This window comes from Scardinius erythrophthalmus (genome assembly GCF_964197995.2).
Source record: "Scardinius erythrophthalmus genome assembly, chromosome: 14".
NCBI classification, from domain to species: domain Eukaryota; kingdom Metazoa; phylum Chordata; class Actinopteri; order Cypriniformes; family Leuciscidae; genus Scardinius; species Scardinius erythrophthalmus.
In genome coordinates, this window is record NC_138234.1 from 38781570 (window position 1) to 38808512 (window position 26943).

At 39.5% G+C, this 26943-nt stretch overlaps 2 protein-coding genes across 5 annotated transcripts in view; one reads left to right on the forward strand and one right to left on the reverse strand.

Moving 5' to 3' along the window:
- Nucleotides 1–14307: 14307 nt before the first annotated feature.
- rbbp9 (retinoblastoma binding protein 9) lies at nt 14308–16872 on the reverse strand. 2 transcript variants are annotated; one of them, XM_081383696.1, is made up of 6 exons: nt 16745–16840; nt 16556–16694; nt 16413–16455; nt 16216–16321; nt 15765–15850; nt 14576–15674 (listed from the first exon to the last, which is right to left on the reverse strand). In XM_081383696.1, the coding sequence occupies exons 2-6, from the start codon at nt 16649–16651 to the stop codon at nt 15451–15453; spliced, it is 555 nt and encodes a 184-aa protein (XP_081239822.1). In that variant the 5' UTR covers nt 16652–16694; nt 16745–16840; the 3' UTR covers nt 14576–15450. The 2 variants fall into 2 exon arrangements, with proteins under 2 accessions (XP_081239821.1, XP_081239822.1); XM_081383695.1 differs by having other exon boundaries at nt 14308–15674; nt 16556–16872.
- Nucleotides 16873–23250: 6378 nt separating this feature from the next.
- Nucleotides 23251–26943, forward strand: part of arhgef3 (Rho guanine nucleotide exchange factor (GEF) 3) — a 76623-nt gene continuing 72930 nt past the window's right edge. For 2 of the 3 annotated variants that reach the window (XM_081383857.1, XM_081383853.1), the window contains exon 1: nt 23257–23848. In XM_081383857.1, coding sequence (XP_081239983.1) covers nt 23817–23848 — 32 coding nt within the window. In that variant the 5' untranslated portion in view covers nt 23257–23816. Of the gene's footprint in view, nt 23849–26943 lie in introns of all 3 variants that reach the window. The other variant, XM_081383852.1, reaches the window with a different exon arrangement.

Sequence of the window (26943 nt, forward strand, 5' to 3'; positions counted from 1 at the left end):
ATACCAAACATGTTAGGTTTCGCCTAACGGTTTGTGTAGCATTGTGATTTAGCGCTTAAAAAACATTAGGCTATATCTTCGAAACCGTTTGTCCGATTGAGACGAAACCACCGTCAGAAGTTTGGAAACATAGGTCGATAGCTATACGCCAATGCCCAAATGTGAAAATATTGATGTTTAGGGGTAGTAATATTCAATCAAAGTCATGTGTCAGTCATTTTTTACGTGTTTTTTCATATAAATGTCTATAACTCCGAAGCAAATTGAGATTATTGCACCAAAATCGACACATATATGTATGGGCTCACTCTGATGACACATAAAAAAAATGGTGGGACTGAGCCTCTTGGTGGCGCTATAATAGAACAAAACATGAAATTCCCATTGATTTCAATAGAGTTTTGTGAAATAAAATGCTATACTAAACAAATGCATTGGTGTAATATTACGAAACTCAGAATGTGCCTTCAGCACCATCCCCTGAAGGTACTCAAAATATTTCGAAACAGCGCCACCTAGTGGTCAAAAGTTATAACAAAATTTCCAAAAAGGCTAATAACTTTTGAATAAATCTGTCTATTGAAATGCCACTGGTCTTAATAGATTCCTTGGGTCAAGCCGAGAACATAGATACCAAGTTTTCCTTATTTGGCCGAACTTCCTGTCCGCCATCTTGATGTTCAGTCAAAACCTACTTTTTCGAACTCCTCCTAGACCGTTTGTCCGATTTTCACCAAAATCGAATCGTATCATCTCCAGACCGTGCCGACTAAAAGTTATGGATTTCGTGTCGATAGACAAAACCGTTTTCGTATAGCGCAGCAGCAAAGTTGAGGCATGATGCTAATAGCACTATTCAGGCTTTATCTCTGCAATGCCTTGACATATTGACACCAAACTTTGTATGTGTCATTGTCACTTCACTCTGACCACATCACATCAGTTTTGTAACTGCGCCACCTATTGGTCGAAAGTGATAATCCATAAAATCATATTTTTAATTATTGTTTCTATGATTTTTCAGGCATTTTGCATAAAATCCTCTTTAAAGTCTATAATTGCTCATTGTTGCAGTTGGTCTGACACTTTCAGACATGTTGGCATGTCTTGTCGTCTTATTCTGCTTGGCCCCGGTAATTGCTGCTTGCAGCTATATTTATTATTATTATTCTTCTTCCGACTGGGCGTCTATGGCAGCCCATAGAACCGATTGCGGGAAAGTTGTTTTGGTTTGACATTCTGATAGAGGACAGTCCCAACATTAAATACACCAATTTTTGTGTTTCTAAGTCATTCCCTCTAGCGCCACCACCTGTCCAAAGTTTCACTTTTATTTTGCTAATAACTTTTGAACCGTAAGGCCAATCAACAAAATTCTTTTTTCCTCTTATTTCTGAGCTCATGCCGATTCGATTGCACCCTATGATGTCATTTTCCGTCATATAAATATGGCCGCCATTTTTAATTTTCTGAAAAAGCTACTTTTTCGAACTCGTCCTAGACGGTTTGTCCGATTTGCACGAAAATTGAACCAGATCATCTTCAGGCAGTGTTGACCAAAAGTTATGGAATTCAAATTGATTCGTCAAACCGTTTTCGATAAACGCACGAATACATTTTACGTAGCTCTAGCAAAAACAGTCGTAAGGCTGTATCTCCGCAACGGTTTATCGTATTCAGACCAAACTTGGTACATGTACTCACAAGCATGACCTGAGGCTACATGCTGCGTTTCGGCGCAGCGCCACCTACTGGTCCGGAGATATGAAAAATGGCTATTTTTGCTTATAACTTCTGAACAGTTTGTCCAAAAATCATAAAATTGGTATCGTTAGATTCAGGGCAATATGCCGATTCGTATGATATCCAGTTTTACCATATCGGCCCTTTTGACTGTCGGCCATTTTGAATTTTGTGCTAAAATACTGTATTTTAACAATGCATGAACGGATTGTTACGAAACTTGGTATGGGTCATCAACACGATGTCCTGAAGGAGTGTGAGAAGTTTCGAAACAGCGCCACCTAGTGGTGAATTTCTTTTTTCAAATGCTTATAACTTTGGGTGTGATCGACTTATTTTCACGAATCTCATCTCATTGGACTCCTGAATCGTTGCCGAGTCCAACGATACCAAACATGTTAGGTTTCGCCTAACGGTTTGTGTAGCGTTGTGATTTAGCGCTTAAAAAACATTAGGCTATATCTTCGAAACCGTTTGTCCGATTGAGACGAAACCACCGTCAGAAGTTTGGAATCATAGCTTGTTAACTAAATGTCATGGCCCAAATGCGAAAATATTGATGTTTAGGGGTAGTAATATTCAATAAAAGTCATGTGTCAGTCATTTTTTACGTGTTTTTTCATATAAATGTGTATAGCTCCGAAGCAAATTGAGATTTTTGCACCAAAATCGACACATATATGTATGGGCTCACTCTGAGGACACATAAAAAAAATGGTGGGACTCAGCCTCTTGGTGGCGCTATAATAGAACAAAACATGAAATTCCCATTGACTTCAATACAGTTTTGTGAAATAAAATGCTATTTTCATTCAAAACCTACTTTTTCGAACTCCTCCTACACCGTTTGTCCGATTTTCACCAAAATCGAATCATATCATCTCCAGACTGTGCTGACTAAAAGTTATGTATTTCGTGTCGATTGACGAAACCTTTTTTGTATACCGCAGCAGCAAATTTGAGGTGTGATGCCAAAAGGACCATTCAGGCTTTATCTCTGCAATGCCTTGACATATTGACACCAAACTTTGTATGTTTCATTGTCTCTTCACTCTGACCACGTCACATCAGTTTTGTAACTGCGCCACCTATTGGTCGAAAGTGATAATCCATTAAATCATATTTTTTATTACTGTTTATATGATTTTTCAGCCGTTTGGCCTAAAATCATACTTCTTCTATCTCCTCCTAGACTGTTTGTCCGATTTTCTCCAAAATCGAATCGTATCATCTTCAGACCATGCTGACAAAGAGTTAGGAATTTTGTGTTGATAGACGAAATTGTTTTCAAATTGTGCCGCAACAAATTTGAAGCATGTTTGTAATTAGGGGCCAAGCACCGAAGGTGCGGAGGCACCTATTGTATCCGTTCGCGTTCTTATTATTATTATTATTAGGGGCCAAGCACCGAAGGTGCGGAGGCACCTATTGTGTTTGTTCCGGTTCTTATTATTATTATTAGGGGCCAAGCACCGAAGGTGCGGAGGCACCTATTGTATCTGTTCCCGTTCTTATTATTATTCTTCATTTTTCCGACTGGGAGTCTATGGCAGCCCATAGAACCGATTGCGGGAAAGTTGTTTTGGTTTGACATTCTGATAGAGGACAGTCCCAACATTAAATACACCAATTTTTGTGTTTCTAAGTCATTCCCTCTAGCGCCACCACCTGTCCAAATTTTCACTTTTATTTTGCTAATAACTTTTGAACCGTAAGGCCAATCAACAAAATTATTTTTTCCTCTTATTTCTGAGCTCATGCCGATTCGTTTGCACCCTATGACGTCATTTTCCGTCATATAAATATGGCCACCATTTTGAATTTTCTGAAAAAGCTACTTTTTCGAACTCGTCCTAGACGGTTTGTCCGATTTGCACGAAAATTGAACCAGATCATCTTCAGGCAGTGCTGACCAAAAGTTATGGAATTCAAATTGATTCGTCAAACCGTTTTCGATAAACGCACGAATACATTTTACGTAGCGCTAGCAAAAACAGTCGTAAGGCTGTATCTCCGCAACGGTTTATCGTATTCAGACCAAACCTGGTACATGTACTCACAAGCATGACCTGAGGCTACATGCTGCGTTTCGGCGCAGCGCCACCTACTGGTCTGGAGATATGAAAAATGGCTATTTTTGCTTATAACTTCTGAACAGCTTGTCCAAAAATCATAAAATTGGTCTTGATAGATTCAGGGCGACATGCCGAGTCGACTGATATCCAATTTTGCCATATCGGCCATTTTGACTGTCGGCCATTTTGAATTTTGTGCTAAAATGCTGTATTTTAACAACGCATGAACGGATTGTTACGAAACTTGGTATGGGTCATCAACACGATGTCCTGAAGGAGTGTGAGAAGTTTCGAAACAGCGCCACCTAGTGGTGAATTTTTTTTTTCAAATGCTTATAACTTTGGGAGTGATCGACTTATTTTCACGAAACTCATCTCATTAGACTCCTGAATCGTTGCCGAGTCCAACGATACCAGACATTCTAGGTTTCGCCTTACGGTTTGTGTAGCGTTGTGATTTAGCGCTTAAAAAACATTAGGCTATATCTTCGAAACCGTTTGTCCGATCAAGACGAAACCACCGTCAGAAGTTTGGAATCATAGCTTGTTAACTATATGTCAAAGCCCAAATGCGAAAATATTGATGTTTAGGGGTAGTAATATTCAATCAAAGTCATGTGTCAGTCATTTTTTACGTGTTTTTTCATATAAATATCTATAACTCCGAAGCAAATTGAGATATTTGCACCAAAATCGACACATATATGTATGGGCTCACTCTGAGGACACATAAAAAAAATTGTGGGACTGAGCCTCTTGGTGGCGCTATAATTGAACAAAATATGAAATTCCCATTGACTTCAATACAGTTTTGTGAAATAAAATGCTATACTAAACAAATGCATTGGTGTAATATTACGAAACTCAGATTGTGTCATCAGCACCATCCCCTGAAGGCAACCAAAATATTTCAAGACAGCGCCACCTAGTGGTCAAAAGTTATAACAAAATTTCCAAAAAGGCTAATAACTTTTGAATAAATCTGGCTATTGAAATGCCACGGGTCTTAATAGATTCCTTGGGTCAAGCCGAGAACATAGATACCAAGTTTTCCTTATTTGGCCAAACTTCCTGTCCGCCATCTTGATTTTCATTCAAAACCTACTTTTTCGAACTCCTCCTAGACCGTTTGTCCGATTTTCACCAAAATCGAATCGTATCATCTCCAGACTGTGCCGACAAAAAGTTATGGATTTCGTGTCGATTGATGAAACTGTTTTCGTATAGCACAGCAGCAAAGTTGAGGCATGATGCCAAAATGACTATTCAGGCTTTATATCTGCAATGCCTCGACATATTGACACAAAACTTTGTATGTGTCACTGTCTCCTTACTCTGACCACACCACATCAATTTCGTAACAGCGCCACCTTTTGGTCAAAAGTGACAATCCATTAAATCATATTTTGAATCACTTTTTACATGATTTTTCAGCCATTTCGCCTGAAATCCTCTTTAAATGTCTTTAATTGCTCATTGTTGCAGTTGGTCTGACACTTTCAGACATGTTGGCATGTCTTGTCGTCTTATTCTGCTTGGCCCCGGTAATTGCTGCTTGCAGCTATATTTATTATTATTATTCTTCTTCCGACTGGGCGTCTATGGCAGCCCATAGAACCGATTGCGGGAAAGTTGTTTTGGTTTGACATTCTGATAGAGGACAGTCCCAACATTAAATACACCAATTTTTGTGTTTCTAAGTCATTCCCTCTAGCGCCACCACCTGTCCAAAGTTTCACTTTTATTTTGCTAATAACTTTTGAACCGTAAGGCCAATCAACAAAATTCTTTTTTCCTCTTATTTCTGAGCTCATGCCGATTCGATTGCACCCTATGATGTCATTTTCCGTCATATAAATATGGCCGCCATTTTTAATTTTCTGAAAAAGCTACTTTTTCGAACTCGTCCTAGACGGTTTGTCCGATTTGCACGAAAATTGAACCAGATCATCTTCAGGCAGTGTTGACCAAAAGTTATGGAATTCAAATTGATTCGTCAAACCGTTTTCGATAAACGCACGAATACATTTTACGTAGCTCTAGCAAAAACAGTCGTAAGGCTGTATCTCCGCAACGGTTTATCGTATTCAGACCAAACTTGGTACATGTACTCACAAGCATGACCTGAGGCTACATGCTGCGTTTCGGCGCAGCGCCACCTACTGGTCCGGAGATATGAAAAATGGCTATTTTTGCTTATAACTTCTGAACAGTTTGTCCAAAAATCATAAAATTGGTATCGTTAGATTCAGGGCAATATGCCGATTCGACTGATATCCAGTTTTACCATATCGGCCCTTTTGACTGTCGGCCATTTTGAATTTTGTGCTAAAATACTGTATTTTAAGAACGCATGAACGAATTGTTACGAAACTTGGTATGGGTCATCAGCACGTTGTCCTGAAGGAGCGTGAGAAGTTTCGAAACAGCGCCACCTAGTGGTGAATTTTTTTTTTCAAATGCTTATAACTTTGGGTGTGGTCAACTTATTTTCACGAGACTCATCTAATTAGACTCCTGAAACCTTGCCGAGTCCTACGATACCAAACATGCTAGGTTTTGCCTTACGGTTTGTGTAGCGTTGTGATTTAGCGCTTAAAAAACATTTGGCTATATCTTCGAAACCGCTAGTCCGATCGAGACGAAACCACCGTCAGAAGTTTGGAAACATAGGTCGATAGCTATACGCCAATGCCCAAATGCGAAAATATTGATGTTTAGGGGTAGTAAATTCCAAACAAAGTCATGTGTCAGTCATTTTTTACGTGTTTTTTCATATAAATGCCTATAACTCTGAAGCAAATTGAGATTTTTTCACCAAAACTGACACACATATGTATGGGCTCACTCTGAGGACACGTAAAAAAAATTGTGAGACTGAGCCTCTTGGTGGCGCTATAATAGAACAAAACATAAAATTCCCATTGACTTCAATACAGTTTTGTGAAATAAAATGCTATTTTCATTAAAAACCTACTTTTTCGAACTCCTCCTACACCGTTTGTCCGATTTTCACCAAAATCGAATCATATCATCTCCAGACCGTGCCGACTGAAAGTTATGGATTTCGTGTCGATTGACAAAACCGTTTTCGTATAGCGCAGCAGCAAATTTGAGGCATGATGCTAAAAGCATTATTCAGGCTTTATGTCTGCAATGCCTTGACATATTGACACCAAACTTTGCATGTGTCATTGTCACTTCACTCTGACCACATCACATCAGTTTTGTAACTGCGCCACCTATTGGTCGAAAGTGATAATCCATCAAATCATATTTTTATTTATTGTTTCTATGATTTTTCAGGCATTTTGCCTAAAATCCTCTTTAAATGTCTTTAATTGCTCATTGTTGCAGTTGGTCTGACACTTTCAGACATGTCGGCATGTCTTGTCGTCTTATTCAGCTTGGCCCCGGTAATGGCTGCTTGCAGCTATATTTAGGGGCCAAGCACCGAAGGTGCGGAGGCACCTATTGTTTTCGTTCGCGTTCTTATTATTATTATTATTATTATTATTATTATTCTTCATTGTTCCGACTGGGAGTCTATGGCAGCCCATAGAACCGATTGTGGGAAAGTTGTAATGGTTTGACATTCTGATAGAGGACAGTCCCAACATTAAATATACCAATTTTGGTGTGTCTAAGTCATTCCCTCTAGCGCCACCAACTGTCCAAAGTTTCACTCATGTTTCTGCTAATAACTTTTGAACCACAATGGCTAGAAACAAAATTCTTTTTTCCTCTGATTCGTGAGCTCATGGCGATTCGATTGCACCCTATGGCATCATTTTCCGTCATTATAATTTTTCCGCCATTTTGAATTTTCCGAAAAAGCTACTTTTTCGAACTCCTCCTAGGCCGTCGCTCCAATTTCCACGAAAATTGAATCAGATCATCTTCAGACCATGCCGACAAAAAGTTATGGAATTCGTGTTGATTCGTCGAACCGTTCTCGAATACCGCGCAAACAAATTTTATGTAGCGCTTGCGGAAATAGACACAAGCCAGTATCTCCTCAACACTTTATCATATTCAGACCAAACTTGGTACATGTCATCACAAGCATGACCTGAGGCTACATGCTGCGTTTCGGCGCAGCGCCACCTACTGGTCCGGAGATATGAAAAATGGCTATTTTTGCTTATAACTTCTGAACAGTTTGTCCAAAAATCATAAAAGTGGTCTCGTTAGATTCAGGGCGTCATGCTGAGTCGACTGATATCCAATTTTCCCCGATCAGCCATTTTGGCTGTCGGCCATTTTGAATTATGTGCTAAAATGCTGTATTTTAGGAATGCATGAACGTATCGTTACGAAACTCGGTATGGGTCATCAGCATGATGTCCTGAAGGAGCCTGAGAAGTTTCGAAACAGTGCCATCTAGTGGTGAATTTTTTTCCCCAAATACTTCCAAATGCTTCTAACTTTGGGTGTGGTCAACTTATTTTCACAGGACTCATCTCTTTAGACTCCTGAATCGTTGCCGAGTCCAACGATACCAAACATGTTAGGTTTTGCCTTATGGTTTGTGTAGCGTTGTGATTTAGCGCTTAAAAAACATTTGGCTATATCTTTGAAACCGCTTGTCCGATCGAGACGAAACCACCTTCAGAAGTTTGGAAACATAGGTCGATAGCTATACGCCAATGCCCAAATACGAAAATATTGATAGTAAGGGGTAGTAAAATCCAATCAAAGTCATGTGTCAGTCATTTTTTACGTGTTTTTTCATATAAATGTCTATAACTCCAAAGCGAATTGAGATATTTTCACCAAAATTGACACAAATATGCATGGGCTCACTCTGAGGACACATTAAAAAAATGGTGGGACTGAGCCTCTTGGTGGCGATATAAAAGAACAAAACATGAAATTCCCATTGACTTCAATACAGTTTTGTGAATTAAAATGCTATACTAAACAAATGCATTGGTGTAATATTACGAAACTCAGAATGTGCCATCAGCACCATCCCCTGAAGGTACCCAAAATATTTCGAGAGAGCGCCACCTAGTGATCAAATGTTATGACAAAATTTCCAAAAAGGCTAATAAATTTTGAATAAATCTGGCTTTTGAAATGCCACTGGTCTTAATAGATTCCTTCGGTCAAGCCGAGAACATAGATACCAAGTTTTCCTTATTTGGCCAAACTTCCTGTCCGCCATCTTGATTTTCAGTCAAAACCTACTTTTTCGAACTCCTCCTAGACCGTTTGTCCAATTTTCACCAAAATCGAATCGTATCATCTCCAGACTATGCTGAATAAAAGTTATGGATTTCGTGTCAATAGACGAAACCGTTTTCGTATAGCGTAGCAGCAAAGTTGAGGCATGATGCTAAAAGCACTATTCAGGCTTTATCTCTGCAATGCCTTGACATATTGACACCAAACTTTGTATGCGTCATTGTCACTTCACTCTGACCACATCACATCACTTTTGTAACTGCGCCACCAGCCCATAGAACCGATTGCGGGAAAGTTGTTTTGGTTTGACATTCTGATAGAGGACCGTCTCAACATTAAATACACCAATTTTGGTGTTTCTAAGTCATTCCCTCTAGCGCCACCACCTGTCCAAAATTTCACTTTTATTTTGCTAATAACTTTTGAACCGTAAGGCCAATCAGCGAAATTCTTTTTTCCACTGATTCCTGAGCTCATGGCGATTCGATTGCACCCTATGACGTCATTTGCCGTCATAAAAATATGGCCGCCATCTTGAATTTTCAAAAAAAGCTACTTTTTCGAACTCGTCCTAGACGGTTTGTCCGATTTGCACGAAAATTGAACCAGATCATCTTCAGGTAGTGCTGACAAAAAGTTATGGAATTCAAATGGATTCGTCAAACCGTTTTCGATAAACGCACGAATACATTTTACGTAGCGCTAGCAAAAACAGTCGTAAGGCCGTATCTCCGCAACGGTTTATCGTATTCAGACCAAACTTGGTACTTGTACTCACAAGCATGACCTGAGGCTACATGCTGTGTTTCGGCGCAGCGCCACCTACTGGTCCGGAGATATGAAAAATGGCTATTTTTGCTTATAACTTCTGAACAGTTTGTCCAAAAATCATACAATTGGTCTCGTTAGATTCAGGGCAACATGCCGAGTCGACTGATATCCAATTTGACCATATTGGTCATTTTGGCTGTCGGCCATTTTGAATTTTGTGCTAAAATTCTGTATTTTATGAACGCATGAACGGATTGTTACGAAACGTGGTATGGGTCATCAGCACAATGCCCTGAATGAGCCTGAGAAGTTTCGAAACAGCGCCACCTAGTGGTGAATTTTTTTTTTCAAATGCTTATAACTTTGGGTGTGGTCGACTTATTTTCACGAAACTCATCTTTTTAGACTCCTGAATCATTGCCGAGTCCTACGATACCAAACATGCTAGGTTTTGCCTTACGGTTTGTGTAGCGTTGTGATTTAGCGCTTAAAAAACATTTGGCTATATCTTTGAAACCGCTAGTCCGATCGAGACGAAACCACCGTCAGAAGTTTGGAAACATAGGTCGATAGCTATACGCCAATGCCCAAATGCGAAAATATTGATGTTTAGGGGTACTAATTTCCAATCAAAGTCATGTGTCAGTCATTTTTTTCGTGTTTTTTCATATAAATGTCTATAACTCCGAAGCAAATTGAGATTTTTGCACCAAAATCGACACATATATGTATGGGCTCACTCTGAGGACACATAAAAAAAATGGTGGGACTGAGCCTCTTGGTGGCGCTATAATAGAACAAAACATGAAATTCCCATTGACTTCAATGCAGTTTTGTGAAATAAAATGCTATACTAAACAAATGCATTGGTGTAATATTACGAAACTCAGAATGTGCCATCAGCACCATCCCCTGAAGGTACCCAAAATATTTAGAGACAGCGCCACCTAGTGGTCAAAAGTTATAACAACATTTCCAAAACTGCTAATAACTTTTGAATACATCGGCCTATGTAAATGCCACTGGTCTTAATAGATTCATTGGGTCAAGCCGAGAACATAGATACCAAATTTTCCTTATTTGGTAAACTTCTTGTCCGCCATCTTGATTTTCATTCAAAACCTACTTTTTCGAACTCCTCCTAGACCGTTTGTCCGATTTTCACCAAAATCGAATCGTATCATCTCCAGACCGTGCCGACTAAAAGTTATGGATTTCGTGTCGATAGACGAAACCGTTTTCGTATAGCGCAGCAGCAAAGTTGAGGCATGATGCTAATAGCATTAATTAAGGCTTTATCTCTGCAATGCCTTGACATATTGACACCAAACTTTGTATGTGTCATTGTAACTTCACTCTGACCACATCACATCAGTTTTGTAACTGCGCCACCTATTGGTCGAAAGTGATAATCCATCAAATCATATTTTTATTTATTGTTTCTATGATTTTTCAGGCATTTTGCCTAAAATCCTCTTTAAATGTCTTTAATTGCTCATTGTTGCAGTTGGTCTGACACTTTCAGACATGTCGGCATGTCTTGTCGTCTTATTCAGCTTGGCCCCGGTAATGGCTGCTTGCAGCTATATTTATTATTATTATTCTTCCTTCTTCCGACTGGGAGTCTATGGCAGCCCATAGAACCGATTGCGGGAAAGTTGTAATGATTTGACATTCTAATAGAGGACAGTCCCAACATTAAATACACCAATTTTGGTGTGTCTAAGTCTTTCCCTCTAGCGCCACCAACTGTCCAAAGTTGCACTCATGTTTATGCTAATAACTTTTGAATCACAAGGGCTAGAAACAAAATTCCTTTTTCCTCTGATTCCTGAGCTCATGACGATTCGATTGCACCCTATGACGTCATTTTCCGTCATTATAATTTTTCCGCCATTTTGAATTTTTCAAAAAACCTACTTTTTCGAACTCCTCCTAGGCCGTTGCTCCAATTTCCACGAAAATTGAACCAGATCATCTTCAGACCATGCCGACAAAAAGTTATGGAATTCGTGTTGATTCGTCAAACCGTTTTCGAATACCGCGCAAACAAATTTTATGTAGCGCTTGCGAAAACAGACACAAGCCTGTATCTCCGCAACGCTTTATCGTATTCAGATCAAACTAAGCACATATCATAACAAGCATGACCTGAGCCTACATGCTGCGTTTCGTCGCAGTGCCACCCTCTGGTCCGGAGATATGAAAAATGGCTTTTTTTGCTTATAACTTCTGAATGGTTTGTCCAAAAATCATAAAAGTGGTCTCGTTAGATTCAAGGGATCATGCTGAGTCGACTGATATCCAATTTTCCCAGATCAGCCATTTTGGCTGTCGGCCATTTTGAATTATGTGCTAAAATGCTGTATTTTAGGAATGCATGAACGTATTGTTATGAAACTCGGTATGGGTCATCAGCACGATGTCCTGAAGGAGCCTGAGAAGTTTCGAAACAGTGCCATCTAGTGGTGAATTTTTTTCCCCAAATGCTTCCAAATGCTTATAACTTTGGGTGTGGTCAACTTATTTTCACAGGACTCATCTCTTTAGACTCCTGAATCGTTGCCGAGTCCAACGATACCAAACATGTTAGGTTTCGCCTTATGGTTTGTGTAGCGTTGTGATTTAGCGCTTAAAAAACATTTGGCTATATCTTTGAAACAGCTTGTCCGATCAAGACGAAACCACCTTCAGAAGTTTGGAAACATAGGTCGATAGCTATACGCCAATGCCCAAATGCGAAAATATTGATGTTTAGGGGTAGTAATATTCAATCAAAGTCGTGTGTCAGTCATTTTTTACGTGTTTTTTCATATAAATGTCTATAACTCCGAAGCAAATTGAGATTTTTGCACCAAAATCAACACATAGATGTATGGGCTCACTCTGAGGACACATAAAAAAAATGGTGGGACTGAGCCTCTTGGTGGCGCTATAATAGAACAAAACATGAAATTCCCATTGACTTCAATGCAGTTTTGTGAAATAAAATGCTATACTTAACAAATGCATTGGTGTAATATTACGAAACTCAGAATGTGCCATCAGCTCCATCCCCTGAAGGTACCCAACATATTTAGAGACAGCGCCACCTAGTGGTCAAAAGTTATAACAACATTTCCAACACTGCTAATAACTTTTGAATACATCGGCCTATGTAAATGCCACTGGTCTTAATAGATTCCTTGGGTCAAGCCGAGAACATAGATACCAAATTTTCCTTATTTGGTCAAACTTCTTGTCCGCCATCTTGATTTTCATTCAAAACCTACTTTTTCGAACTCCTCCTAGACCGTTTGTCCGATTTTCACCAAAATCGAATCGTATCATCTCCAGACCGTGCCGACTAAAAGTTATGGATTTCGTGTCGACAGACGAAACCGTTTTCGTATAGCGCAGCAGCAAAGTTGAGGCATGATGCTAATAGCACTATTCAGGCTTTATCTCTGCAATGCCTTGACATATTGACACCAAACTTTGTATGTGTCATTGTCACTTCACTCTGACCACATCACATCAGTTTTGTAACTGTGCCACCTATTGGTCGAAAGTGATAATCCATAAAATCATATTTTTAATTATTGTTTCTATGATTTTTCAGGCATTTTGCATAAAATCCTCTTTAAAGTCTATAATTGATCATTGTTGCAGTTGGTCTGACACTTTCAGACATGTCGGCATGTCTTGTCGTCTTATTCTGCTTGGCCCCGGTAATTGCTGCTTGCAGCTATATTTTTATTTTATTATTCCCGCGAACCAAGATGAGTCAAGTCAAGTTATCAGCCTTATTAGACATTCTTTGTTATCAGTCAAGTTCACCCTCGAGAGCGTCTCGATAGCCGCACCCTCATGGGCTCTGGCCGCACCCTTTCGCCATGGCACGTGACCGAAAGAGAAGAGAGGTCGTTTCGAGGGGGGAGGGAAGGCTAATGTATTTGATTAAAGATTATAAGGGTACATGAATTTTAAAAAAATAATGAAGTGCACAGATAAATCATTTATAATAAACACTACAATATTACATATAAAAAGAAGATTTGTCAGATTTGATTTCATGCCGACTTTAATGATAACTAATGACCAATGTATTAAAGCTGCTGTTTTTTTTAATATTGCCTTTATTTTGATAAATCTCAGATCACAAGACCCCATCTTCAGCTTGGCTAAAGCGCTGGGTCCAGATGAGCAGGAGAGCCACTCTCGTGAGGAGATAGCGCCCCCTGCTGCTGTGGAGGAGGACTCGCATGACTCGCAGGCTCAAGGCCCCGCGCTCCAGGGAGGATGGTTCGGAAAAGGCTACTCTAAAGCCAGGAGGAGGAAGAAGACCTTATAGTTCACACACAGAGACGCTGGACACTGGGAGCTTCACACTCGCTGCTTGAAGAAATGTTTCTGATGACTGTGTGAGGTGATAGAGAACTGCTTTTCTGAACACGTAAAGCTGTGTGTCTCTGAAGATAACTAGGGAAAGGTTTATTTGTGAGCAGTTTGGCTGGTTTACATGATGGTTTGGTTTCGATAAACCAGGGTTCCTCAAACTCGGTCCTGGAGGGCCACTGTCCTGCACAGTTTAGCTCCAACCCTGATCAAACACACCTGAGCAAGCTAATCAATGTCTTCAGGATCACTAGAAGCTCACAGCTAGGTGTGTTTCATCAGGGTTGGAGCTAAACTGTGCAGGACAGTGGCCCTCCAGGACCGAGTTTGAGGGACCCTGCGATAAACGCACTTTACTTCCAGTCTCAGGTTTATAGAATAATCAATATTATGATTCTCATAACAGCAGTTTTATGAGAGATACCTCTTTTTGTAGCCATTTTATTTTATTAAAAATTGTCATTTACTCACCCATGTCGTTTCAAACCCTGTGGAACACACACACACACAGTTTTGCATTTTGAGCTAAAAAAAAAAAGTACCATAAAAGTCAATACAAAGTCTTCTGAAGCCGTGCAGTTGCTTCGCATGAGAAGAATAAAACTGTCATAAAGAACAGTGTGAGCTACTATATGTTCGCAGGAAGACACGTTAGGAATTTTTATTTTGGGTGAACTTTATAGAATATAGTTGTTTACAAGAAGTCAATGTTACTGGATTGAGTAAAAAATAATGCTTTATTTCAGTCCACTATTAAAATAAGACATACCATTCCTCAACAACATTAGAGGTGGTGTGTATTTTAATCAAATTAAATATTTATTTTGACTTAAATGGTGCTAAAACTGATTAGAACCAGAACTGTACTCTTTTCTGTCCAAATATAGGACTTTATCTGTGCATATGAGGAATAAAACCTCATGTTAGCATAATTGTAATAACCAGAGCAGAGATAAATGTTTGCACAGCATTGAACTGTTGGTGGTGTTTGAGAACAACTGCTGTAAGTGCCATTACTTTCATGATTTTGTATCGATCACTATGTTTTGTCCAGGTTTACATGGGTGTTTTATTTCAGATGTTTGGGTTTCTACATACTTCTGTAAAGAAAACTTGATTTACATCATGTACTGAAAATCCTGTTCCCAAATCAGCCACAATAATAAATTGTCTTCACTTCTTGTAAAGTACTTTTTTTTTTTTGGCCCCCGAGAAATAAAGCGAGGACGTATAGCACATCAATAGTACATTTTAAATACACACTGGATGAAGAGTAATTTCTTTGTGTGTGTGTTTAGCTTTTGGCTTTGAGCTTTCTGATTGCGTCGATGAGCTCTGGGAAGGCTGTGTTCTGGAAGTGTCCACGGTCTGTGTACTTGTATAAATCTGTCTTGAGGTTATCAGCCACTTCTCGTTGCTCAGCCCAGGGCAGAAACGGGTCGTCTGTGGATCCGAACTGAAGGATGTACTTCACGTTTGTTCTGATCTTTTCCCATTCCCATGGCCGGCTGAAATATCCTGAGCACAATAAGAGGAGGCACATCATCACACACACACTCACACTGACGACCACTGATGCCATGATGAGGGATTAGTGTTCAAACTCACCGCTCTCACATTCATTCTCATCTCCCAGATCGGATGTGTACGCGCCTACCAGAATAATGGCAAACACTCGGTGTGTTTCCGCATACCTGTCGAAGCACACCAAAAACAAGCAATCATGTAGTTTATAGAGTGATAGTCAAGTAGTGATAGAAATTATCACACACAGATGTGTCTCTCCAACTCATTTTGAAGGGATTGATCATTCAGGTAAAATGATGAATCGCTCATGATCAATGAGATTATTCAGCTGTGTCATTGACCTCGATGTGACTCATTGAATCATTAGGGGGGAAACAAAGAAGTGTGAATAAATACATTTGATAGGTTAATTAAATAAGTAAGCACAGAGCTAACTTGCTGGCAAACATTGTGCTCACAGATGAATCGGATCATTTAGAACCCGAATCAAATGATTCACATGAGTCGCTGAGGTGAGTCGCGAGTCGAGTACCTCATGGCTGCCGCGGCTCCTGAACTGTGTCCGATGATGAGGGTTTCTTCATCACATCTCAGATCCTTCTCCATGAACGGCAGCCAGATGCTCTCTCTCGCAGTTACTGGAAGGGTTACATATCATAATTTAATATAATACCACAAACATATGTCGCATGAAAAGTGATGTAGTCATGTGATGTGAGTTTGAACTACCTGGATCTGGCATGTTTTTCAGCGCGCATGACACATCTGGAATCTGTAACAGTGGTGCACCGTTTAATATTCGGGCTGAAATGTAACCTGACTGTCATTATAACAGCTGAACGGATTTCAGTCTCTTGTTGAAGTCATCATACCTCGTTTATTCGTTTGTTTGCCCATCCATACCAGTTGCAGTGCTCGACATCCCCTGCTCCGTTTCCCGGCACGATCACAGCTCTCTTCAGAGGCATTTTCAACAGCAAAGCTTCAGCTCCTCAAGGAAGTAAACACGACTGTGTGTGTGTGTGTGTGTGTGTGTGTGTGTGTGTGTGTGTGTGTGTGTGTGTGTGTGTGTGGAACTATTGCTGCGTTCCAGTCCAAAATTGTCACGTCCTTCCCTCCGTCTCGTTCACTCGGATGTACATCGATCATTGCTTACGGTGCAGGAGTGCCCTCTACTGGCGGACACTTCTTCTTCTTCTTCTTCTTCTGTTGTTTATATGGCGGTTGGCAAACCAACTAAAGGTGCATTTCCGCCACCTACTGGGTTGGAGTATGGAGCACTACTTGGTTGAATACACTTAAGAGAAGAAAAAAATATATATATATAAAAATAACTGGCTATATCTTTTTTACCAGTTCTGTATCCTTTATAAATTTTAATACTTTCTCGTGTATTTCATACTTTGTTCCTTCTCCTAATATTTCCTTGAGTGAATAATTGCTTACACCCATATCCTTAAGTGACTGAACTAACTCAAGTCTTTCTCTATTGTATGCTATACAATCTAGTAATATATGCTTTACTGTTTCAGGATATCCACAATTATCACAATTACCAGTTTCATGTTTTCCTATTTTATGTAGACTTTGGTTTAATGAAGTATGCCCAATACGTAATCTTGTTATTATCACATCCTTTTTCCTATTATTTATAGTTGTTCTTTCCACCCCCACATTTCTTTGTATACTATACATGTGTCTTCCTCTTATTTCATTATCCCATAACCTCTGCCACCTCTTTTTCACTTTAGTCCCGATCAGCCCCTTAATTTCCGCTTTACTCATCTGTACTCTGATGTTGATCTCAGGATCTTTCAACGACTCCTTTGCCAGTTTATCAGCTACCTCATTTCCCTTTACTCCGACATGGGCTGGAACCCACAAAAAACTCACCTTTATGCCTAAATGCTTTATGTTATATAGCTTCTGTAATGTTTCATTTAATATATCTTGTCTTGCTAAAGATTTTCCACTTTCTACACTCTGCAGAGCTGATAGTGAGTCTGTACATATCACACTACTGTTAGGCTGCTTTTCTTCTACCCATTGTAAAGCCAATAACATGGCTATCAGTTCTGTTGTAAAAACAAATATATAATCTGTTGCTCTTTTTGATATTTTAATATTGTACTGGGGAATATATATTGCTGCAGCTGCTCTACCTGTTTCCGGATCTTTTGATCCATCTGTAAATATTTGAGTCATGATGCTTGAATCATGTATTGTTGAACGATTACTTTTGATGGCAAATTTGGTTCATTCTTATGCATCTCGTTATGTATAAATAGATCTATATCTGGCATTGGGAATAGCCAGGGGGGTATAGATGAAATTGCAACAGACGGAGCTACCTCTATCTCTGTTATACCTGTTTCCAGTGCCTCCTCATTTGCTACCCAGCCAAAACTCTTTATATTTCCATACTCATACTCCCAACAGTTTTCCAGTACCTTTTTAACTGGATGCCTTTCATCATGTCCTTTTACATTGATCCAGTATCTCATCCTTAACTTTCTCCTACGGACTTCCAATGGCATTTCTCCCATCTCTACTTGAATAGATGGTACTGGGGATGTTCTAAATGCACCACAGCTAATCCTTAGAGCTTGAGTCTGAATTACCTCAATCTTTTTGAGCCATGTTTCTGATGCAGAGCTGTATATCAGACTACCATAATCTATTGCTGGTCTTATTAATGAGCTATATATACTTCTTAAAGACTGTCTACTCGCACCCCACTCTACCCCGGCCAAGCACCTCATTACATTTATTCCTTTTTTACATTTATCTATTAGCTTTTGAATGTGAATACCAAATGTTAATTTAGAGTCCATCCACATACCTAAAAATCTTACCATTTTAACTTGTTCCAATTCATGACCATACATTTTTATTCTTATTCTACAATTTTTCCTCCTTTTTGTAAAACAAATTACCTGCGTTTTTGCAATTGAAAACCGGAAACCCCACTCATTTGCCCAATTTTCTACCTTTTTTACTGCTCCCTGCATACTTTTTACTACAAATATTTCATTTCTTCCCTTTTTCCATAGTGCACCATCATCTGCGTACAGTGACCTCCCTATTCCTGTGTCAATTTGTGTATATATATCATTAATCATAATGTTAAAAAGTATTGGACTACACACGCTACCTTGGGGAGTTCCATTGTCTATTTTATATATTTGTGAATATGTTGTCCCAATTCTAACTTGTATTGTCCTATTCAATAAGAAATCCTTTATCCAATCATACATCCTTCCGGTAATTCCCATTTTATCAAGTTTCATTAACAAACCCTCTTTCCATAACATATCGTATGCCTTCTCAATATCGAAGAACACTCCAACTACAACCTCTTTATTTACTTGAGCCTTCCTTATTGCTGCCTCCAGACTAACTACAGCATCCATAGTGCTACGCCCCTTCCTAAAACCACTCTGGTATTGTGAAAATAACCCCTTTTTCTCAATAAAATATACTAACCATTACCATTACCATTCTCTCCATTAGCTTACATAGGTTAGATGTCAGAGCTATTGGCCTATAGCTGCTCGGTTGAGCTTTGTCTTTCCCTGGCTTGCCGATTGGTACTATGACCCCATGTTTCCACTCAGAAGGAAGTTTCCCTGTTTCCCATACTCTATTAAACAATCCTAGAATTGTATTTAATGATGTTTCTGATAAATTTTTTATCAATTCTACACAAATGTCATCCTTCCCTGGAGAAGTTTTCCTTACCCCTGAGAGTGCTCTCTTCATTTCATACATTGTAAACGCTGCCTCTATTACACTACCTGAATGCCCTCTTTTTTCTAAAATATTTGGATTTTCTCTAATGCGTTGTCTCCTGTGTCTTCTCATTTCCTCAGAAATATTCTCATTACTATGCACCTTCATAAATGTTTCTGCTAATACTTCTACTTTTTCTTTATCTGAAACTGCTGCTTTTTCTTTATCTATTAAAACTGGAATGCTACTATAACTCTGAATTCCACTCATCTTTCTAATCATCCCCCATATTTTATTAATTTCAATATCTTCACCAATACTTTCACAGAATTCCCTCCAATATTTTCTCTTAGCTATTCTTATTACACGTCTCACTTTTGCTTGTGCTCTTTTATAGTTTATTAAATCATTAAAATTAATACTTTTTCTTACTTTTCTAAGAGCTTTATTTCTTATATATACTGCTTCACTACATTCCTCATTCCACCAAGGAACCACCTTTTTTCTATTTCCCGACTTCTTTTTTCCTACTGCTTCTACCGCTGCCTTCCGTATTGCTATACAAATATTCTTATTTAACTCATCTACATCATCTATTTCTCCCAGAGAACCCTCCAAATACACTTCACTAATCTCCTTAAATTGCTCCCAGTTTGCCTTTTTAAACGCCCATCTTTGAATTCTCTCTACCTTTTCTTTTTGAATATCTATACCTATTTGACATAATATTGGAAAATGGTCGCTTCCTATATTGTTGTAATTTATTACTTTCCAAGTACTTTTCCGTGCTAAATTATCTGACATCAAAGTTAGATCTATAGCTGACATCTTTCCACTTCCAATATCTATTCTAGTGCCCGACCCATCATTTATACACACTAATCCTCTTAAATCTAACATTTCTTCCACTACCAATCCATTATGATCTGTATTTTCACTCCCCCACAATGTATTATGAGAATTAAAATCTCCACACCATACCATCTTTTGTTTACCGTTCTCATCTATTTTTTCCAAATCTCCTATATTTAGTTTCTTACATGGATTATAAAGATTCACTATTTTTATACTTTCTGATCCTTCCCATATTTCAACTACTATTACCTCATGTTCCTCATTAATCTCAACAATCCTGTATCCAATATCTTGTTTTATGAAAGTTACTATGCCCCCTCCATTTCCACCTGGTCTGTCTCTACGTATTGCGATATATCCGAATAATGTAAAATTAAGACATGGTTTTAACCAAGACTCCTGAATACATATTATATCTGGGCATCTTTCTTGTTTTGATATAAAGTTCTTAAATTCCTGTCCGTTTGCAATCAAACTTCTTGCGTTCCATTGTAATATTATTAAAACCATTACAAACCTCCACCACATGCTGTCTGGGTGTTTCCTACCTGTATTTTTAGTTTTTCATTGATCATCTCCACATTGATTCCATCTATATCCAAATACTTTTCTGCTGCTCTCACTATAATTTAAATTCTCTCTGTCCGACTTTCCGTTTGCGCGGAGCAATTTACCACTTCAACTACAAATGCTACAAAAGACACTTTATCAATCTCCATTGGATCCTTCTCATTCTCTTCTATGCCTTTGTTCATTACCGGAGGTGCAGCTTTCCTAATTTCTTTGGTCTCTGTTTCCTGTTCCACTTTCTTCAGGGCCTCAGCATATGTTAATCCATCTTCCACTCTTACATTTTGTACTTTCAGGACTTTTTTTCTCGCTTCACATCCTCCATACCCTGCGCTGTGATCTCCCCCACAGTTACAACATTTAAGATTTACTCCTTGTTCGCATTTACCGTAATCGTGCTCTCCTCCGCATCTTGCACATCTTTGCTTCCCTCTACAAACTGCCGCAACATGGCCAAATCTTTGACATTTAAAGCATCTTAATGGGGGAGGTACATATGGTCTAACCATATAACTCATGTATCCTAAATATACCCTTTCAGGTAATTTATCCTCGTCAAAATGTATCATCACAGATAAACTGTCCTTCTTTTCTTTGTCTTTGACATACTGAAGTCTTCTTACTTCCTTCACTTCTGCTCCAGAGATATTCTTTTTGATTCTTTCTGTTGTCATGTCAGTCGGGATTCCTGTTATTACTCCTCTTACCCAATTTTTCTCCTCTGGAATTGAACTTATCACTTTTTTCCCCAGCAACGTTTTCATTCCTAGTGCCTTTTTCTGTTGCTTGTTTTCTTTACAAAATAATAACACCTTACCACCCCTCACCAATTTTGCATTATCAATTGGCCCTATCTCGTCATTAATTGCTTTAGTTAGTTTCAGCGGATTTATTGCAGATTCAGATTCAGATACGAATTGTATCATTACCTTATATTCCTCCTTTCTTCTCCTTAACTGATGTCTTCCCTTATCACTATCAGAATCCGAATTCTGTCCCCAGTTTGATTTTCTTTTTCGATTTTCAACTACCTTCCATTCATTACCTCCATTTCCCACGCCTGACACTTCCTCCTCCATTTCCGGATCGCTTCCGGAATCACCTTCGTTTCCTACCATGCGCACTCCACTCTCAACCCAGCTGTTGCCACCACCTCCTCGCGTCAGGGATTTGTCACGGGGTTAGACAGGCATCACCCTGGCGGACACTGCGGCGGGCTGCTGAACTGGAGCGTCCTGAATCAGCTGTGGAGTTGATTTATTTATTTATTTATTTGTTTGTTTTTCCATTCAAGAATTTGTTTAATGCAGCATCCAAATGTATAGAGGTGTGTTTGGGTTGTTTTAAACAAATAAAAATAGAATTAATATATCATAGAGTTGTTTGTTGTGGTGGTGATTAGATGAGATCTGTTGTATTGCACTGCATTGTGGGACATATAGGTGCCTGAATATGAAGTAGACTCGCTCCCTCGGTCAAAATAATACTTAATACTTAATACTTGGTATAGGTTTCCAAAAATAGTGTTGAGGTCCAACTAAAGATATACTTCAATATATTTGATTGTGCTAAAGTGGAAATGTAAGTAGCCTACTTTAGGCACACTTTAAATATCTTTCATTTTAAGACTATTATACAGTGATCATACTATCCTTAATCATAGTAATATTAAAAACACATTTTAAGCTTAATATTAAGAAATGTGCATTGTGCAATAAAGTAGCCTACTCCACATAAAGTTTAATTATAATATTTATATCAGTTAGACTCGAGTGATGTCAGTAAATATATTAATGGATTTGTATAACAAAGAAATGTACTTTAAATATATTTTGGTATAGTTTTTTTTTTTTTTTTTTTTTTTTTCACTAGCTGTCTTTGTGATAGACGCAGGAAGGAAGTAATGGAGTTTAGAATAGCCAAGCAAATAAGACTTCTTTACCTCTTTAAACATTAATTCTTAAAACAATAATGTTTGTTAACTTATATGTAAACACCTTTTAAAATTGGTGATTGGTAAAAGTAGCGATGTTCCTGAAGCTACGCAAGGGGGCGTAACGTTACTAATAACGCACACTAGTTTAGCTTAGGCTACTACTCTTACTAGCCTACTCATACTACTCTTACTAGCATACTCTTACTTCTCATACTACTCTTACTAGCCTACTCTTACTCTTACTAGCCTACTCTTACTTCTCATACTACTCTTACTAGCCTACTCTTACTCTTACTAGCCTACTCTTACTCTTACTAGCCTACTCTTACTACTCATACTACTCTTACTAGCCTACTCTTACTCTTACTAGCCTACTCTTACTCTTACTAGCCTACTCTTACTAGCCTACTCCTACTCTTACTAGCCTACTCTTACTAGCCTACTCTTACTACTCTTACTGTTTACATGCTGAAAGTAACACTATAGTAGCCTATGCGTTATATCTGTTTATAACGTTAAATCTGATAACCCATTCTAAGGATTGACATGGCCTATTAATGAGAAATAATGTTACAGTGAAACAGATAGTACAATTATCTGATTTAGTGTTTCATGGATGCAGTAAACCTTTTAAAGCGAGCATTAATGATCCATGTCTGCTCCTGACAGGGTTTAGTGGGACAGATCCTGTCATCCGTAAACCAAACCTCTCCCATCCGACCGAACTGAAGAGTGTGTGTGTGTGTGTGTGTGTGTGTGTGTGTGTGTGTGTGTGTGTGTGCGCGCGCGCGCGCTCCTGGCGTGTCACAACAGTACAAACGAGGAATAGGAGACCGCTAACATTCTCCCTCAAATCGAAGTCTGATGCGAATCGGTTTCATTTTATACTTTTACATGTTTGTGTGAAGATATGCGTGTATGTGAGCTCGCACGCGTGTGTAAGTGAGTGTGTGTTAGTCAGCTGTATCGATCTGATGAACGACTGATGGTGTGCAGTGAAGTTCTGCTCTGACTGGATATAGCCTATATCTACAGACTCAATGCAGAGTGTCGGAGCAGAGGAAACATCAGGGTGAGTACAACACATCATCAGATAAAGACTACATATCACTGGCCGATATCTAGACTGTCAAAATGGACACATGTAGGCTATTTATTAATTAGAAGGCTTCACTGATAACAAAAATATGTTCTGAGAATGTTTCGCTAACGTTCCCATAACGTTGTTCTCTCAACGCTGTGAAGAAAAACGCCCTATGAACGTTTTGAAAGCATTTTTAAAGTCCAGATAACTTTGAACACATTCTTCATTAATGTTGCTGGTAGTTTGTCCAGAGCCAAAGTTCTGAGAAGGCGTAAATCTGTCACTCCTGACCAAAATACTTGGCTTTTTGGATGATCAAAGAAAAAGTTTGTCTTTAATTATCTTTTGTGCTTGCTAATTAAATTATTTATAGCTTAACTCAAGAAAACGGATCTTATACCACATAGACTGCATTGAAAAATTAACATTTAAAAGATCATTTAAATGTAAAAAAAATATACAGATTAACCCCTGTCACATGTCTCTCTCTGTACACACTGTATTTATGTCACTGCTGAACCTGTTCTATAGCTTCTCACGTGTCTGCAAACATAACATGATGGAATGCTGTTTTTCTGTAGGTTTTTATTGCAGTAAAAATGTTTCTTGCTAGACCAGCAAGAAACATTTTTACTGCAATAAAAACAATGATGAAACCTGTTGTGGTCTCTAGGTTTGTTTGGTCAGTTTCTGGACTTGCTTTCAGACTCATGGTTCTCAGTTCTGTATGATTCGCCGTGTGAGAGTCTGTCATGACAGCTGTGGCCGCGGACAGGACTATACTTTTATTCCCTGTATATTTAGAGACTGCAACAGATGTCTCAGTGACCTGGTGGGGTTCAAAAGTCAGTCTGTCTATAAAGATATGATGGTGTCAGCCAGAAGGACTGATGAACACTGGTCAGGAGACAGCAGATCGCTCACCTGTCGAGTGTGTTGGACCCCATGAGGTCCGTCTATCTGTGAATATCCACAAGGTTTTCTAACTGCGCTGGCCAGCCAGAGATGAGTCGGGACGGGCGAGGAGTGCAGCGAAGCGTGCGGGGTCGTAATCCCCACGCTAATGCTGGATGAATGTGTTCAGAATAACCTTCTGCCCAGCCCTGATCCTCACGGCCCTCTTCCTTGGTGGGATTAGGGAAGTTTTCTTTGGTCTTTTCATGGCAAACCCAGGCCAGGTTCTACAAATGTGTGTGTTTCTCTCCCACCCTATATATCTCATAGAGCTCAGGATTATGTGTGTTATGTGAATGATGTGAATTGTGTGAATTAAGAGCACTGTAGGTTGTGTTTTAGGTGACAGGTGCCAACATAAATATCACACGCTCTTAGTGATCTTAGTTCAATAAGGAATAACTGAGAAAAATTGTGTGATTATTTACTCTTTACCCAACATGTCATCATTTTCTAGAAATATACATTGCATCATCGCGAGCGAATCGGAGAATAGAAGAGCTAAAATCAGAGCGAATAGAAGCAGCTAACTCTGGTTGTAAGCCTGAACTTGACATAAACTTTAAACTTGTCGCTCAAATCTGATTGGTTGATAGGAGTGTTGCTCCAGGAACATGTTGTACTTGGTGAAATCTCTGCTTGCAGCATCACCTCATCTCTCAGAGTCTGAAAACAGTTCATAGTCTCTTTAAACCCCTCCTCTCCGTGATCTTACTCTGCTCTGATTGGTCAGATGACCCAGTCTGTTGTGATTGGTCTACTCTGCTCTGATTGGTCAGATGACCCAGTCTGTTGTGATTGGTCTACTCTGCTCTGATTGGTCAGATGGTCCAGTCTGTTGTGATTGGTCTACTCTGCTCTGATTGGTCAGATGACCCAGTCTGTTGTGATTGGTCTACTCTGCTCTGATTGGTCAGATGACCCAGTCTGTTGTGATTGGTCTACTCTGCTCTGATTGGTCAGATGACCCAGTCTGTTGTGATTGGTCTACTCTGCTCTGATTGGTCAGATGGTCCAGTCTGTTGTGATTGGTCTACTCTGCTCTGATTGGTCAGATGGTCCAGTCTGTTGTGATTGGTCTACTCTGCTCTGATTGGTCAGATGACCCAGTCTGTTGTGATTGGTCTACTCTGCTCTGATTGGTCAGATGACCCAGTCTGTTGTGATTGGTCTACTCTGCTCTGATTGGTCAGATGGTCCAGTCTGTTGTGATTGGTCTACTCTGCTCTGATTGGTCAGATAGTCCAGTCTGTTGTGATTGGTCTACTCTGCTCTGATTGGTCAGATGGTCCAGTCTGTTGTGATTGGTCTACTCTGCTCTGATTGGTCAGATAGTCCAGTCTGTTGTGATTGGTCTACTCTGCTCTGATTGGTCAGATGACCCAGTCTGTTGTGATTGGTCTACTCTGCTCTGATTGGTCAGATGACCCAGTCTGTTGTGATTGGTCTACTCTGCTCTGATTGGTCAGATGACCCAGTCTGTTGTGATTGGTCTACTCTGCTCTGATTGGTCAGATGGTCCAGTCTGTTGTGATTGGTCTACTCTGCTCTGATTGGTCAGATGACCCAGTCTGTTGTGATTGGTCTACTCTGCTCTGATTGGTCAGATGGTCCAGTCTGTTGTGATTGGTCTACTCTGCTCTGATTGGTCAGATGACCCAGTCTGTTGTGATTGGTCTACTCTGCTCTGATTGGTCAGATGACCCAGTCTGTTGTGATTGGTCTACTCTGCTCTGATTGGTCAGATGGTCCAGTCTGTTGTGATTGGTCTACTCTTCTCTGATTGGTCAGATGACCCAGTCTGTTGTGATTGGTCTACTCTGCTCTGATTGGTCAGATGGTCCAGTCTGTTGTGATTGGTCTACTCTGCTCTGATTGGTCAGATGGTCCAGTCTGTTGTGATTGGTCTACTCTGCTCTGATTGGTCAGATAGTCCAGTCTGTTGTGATTGGTCTACTCTGCTCTGATTGGTCAGATGACCCAGTCTGTTGTGATTGGTCTACTCTGCTCTGATTGGTCAGATGACCCAGTCTGTTGTGATTGGTCTACTCTGCTCTGATTGGTCAGATGACCCAGTCTGTTGTGATTGGTCTACTCTGCTCTGATTGGTCAGATGACCCAGTCTGTTG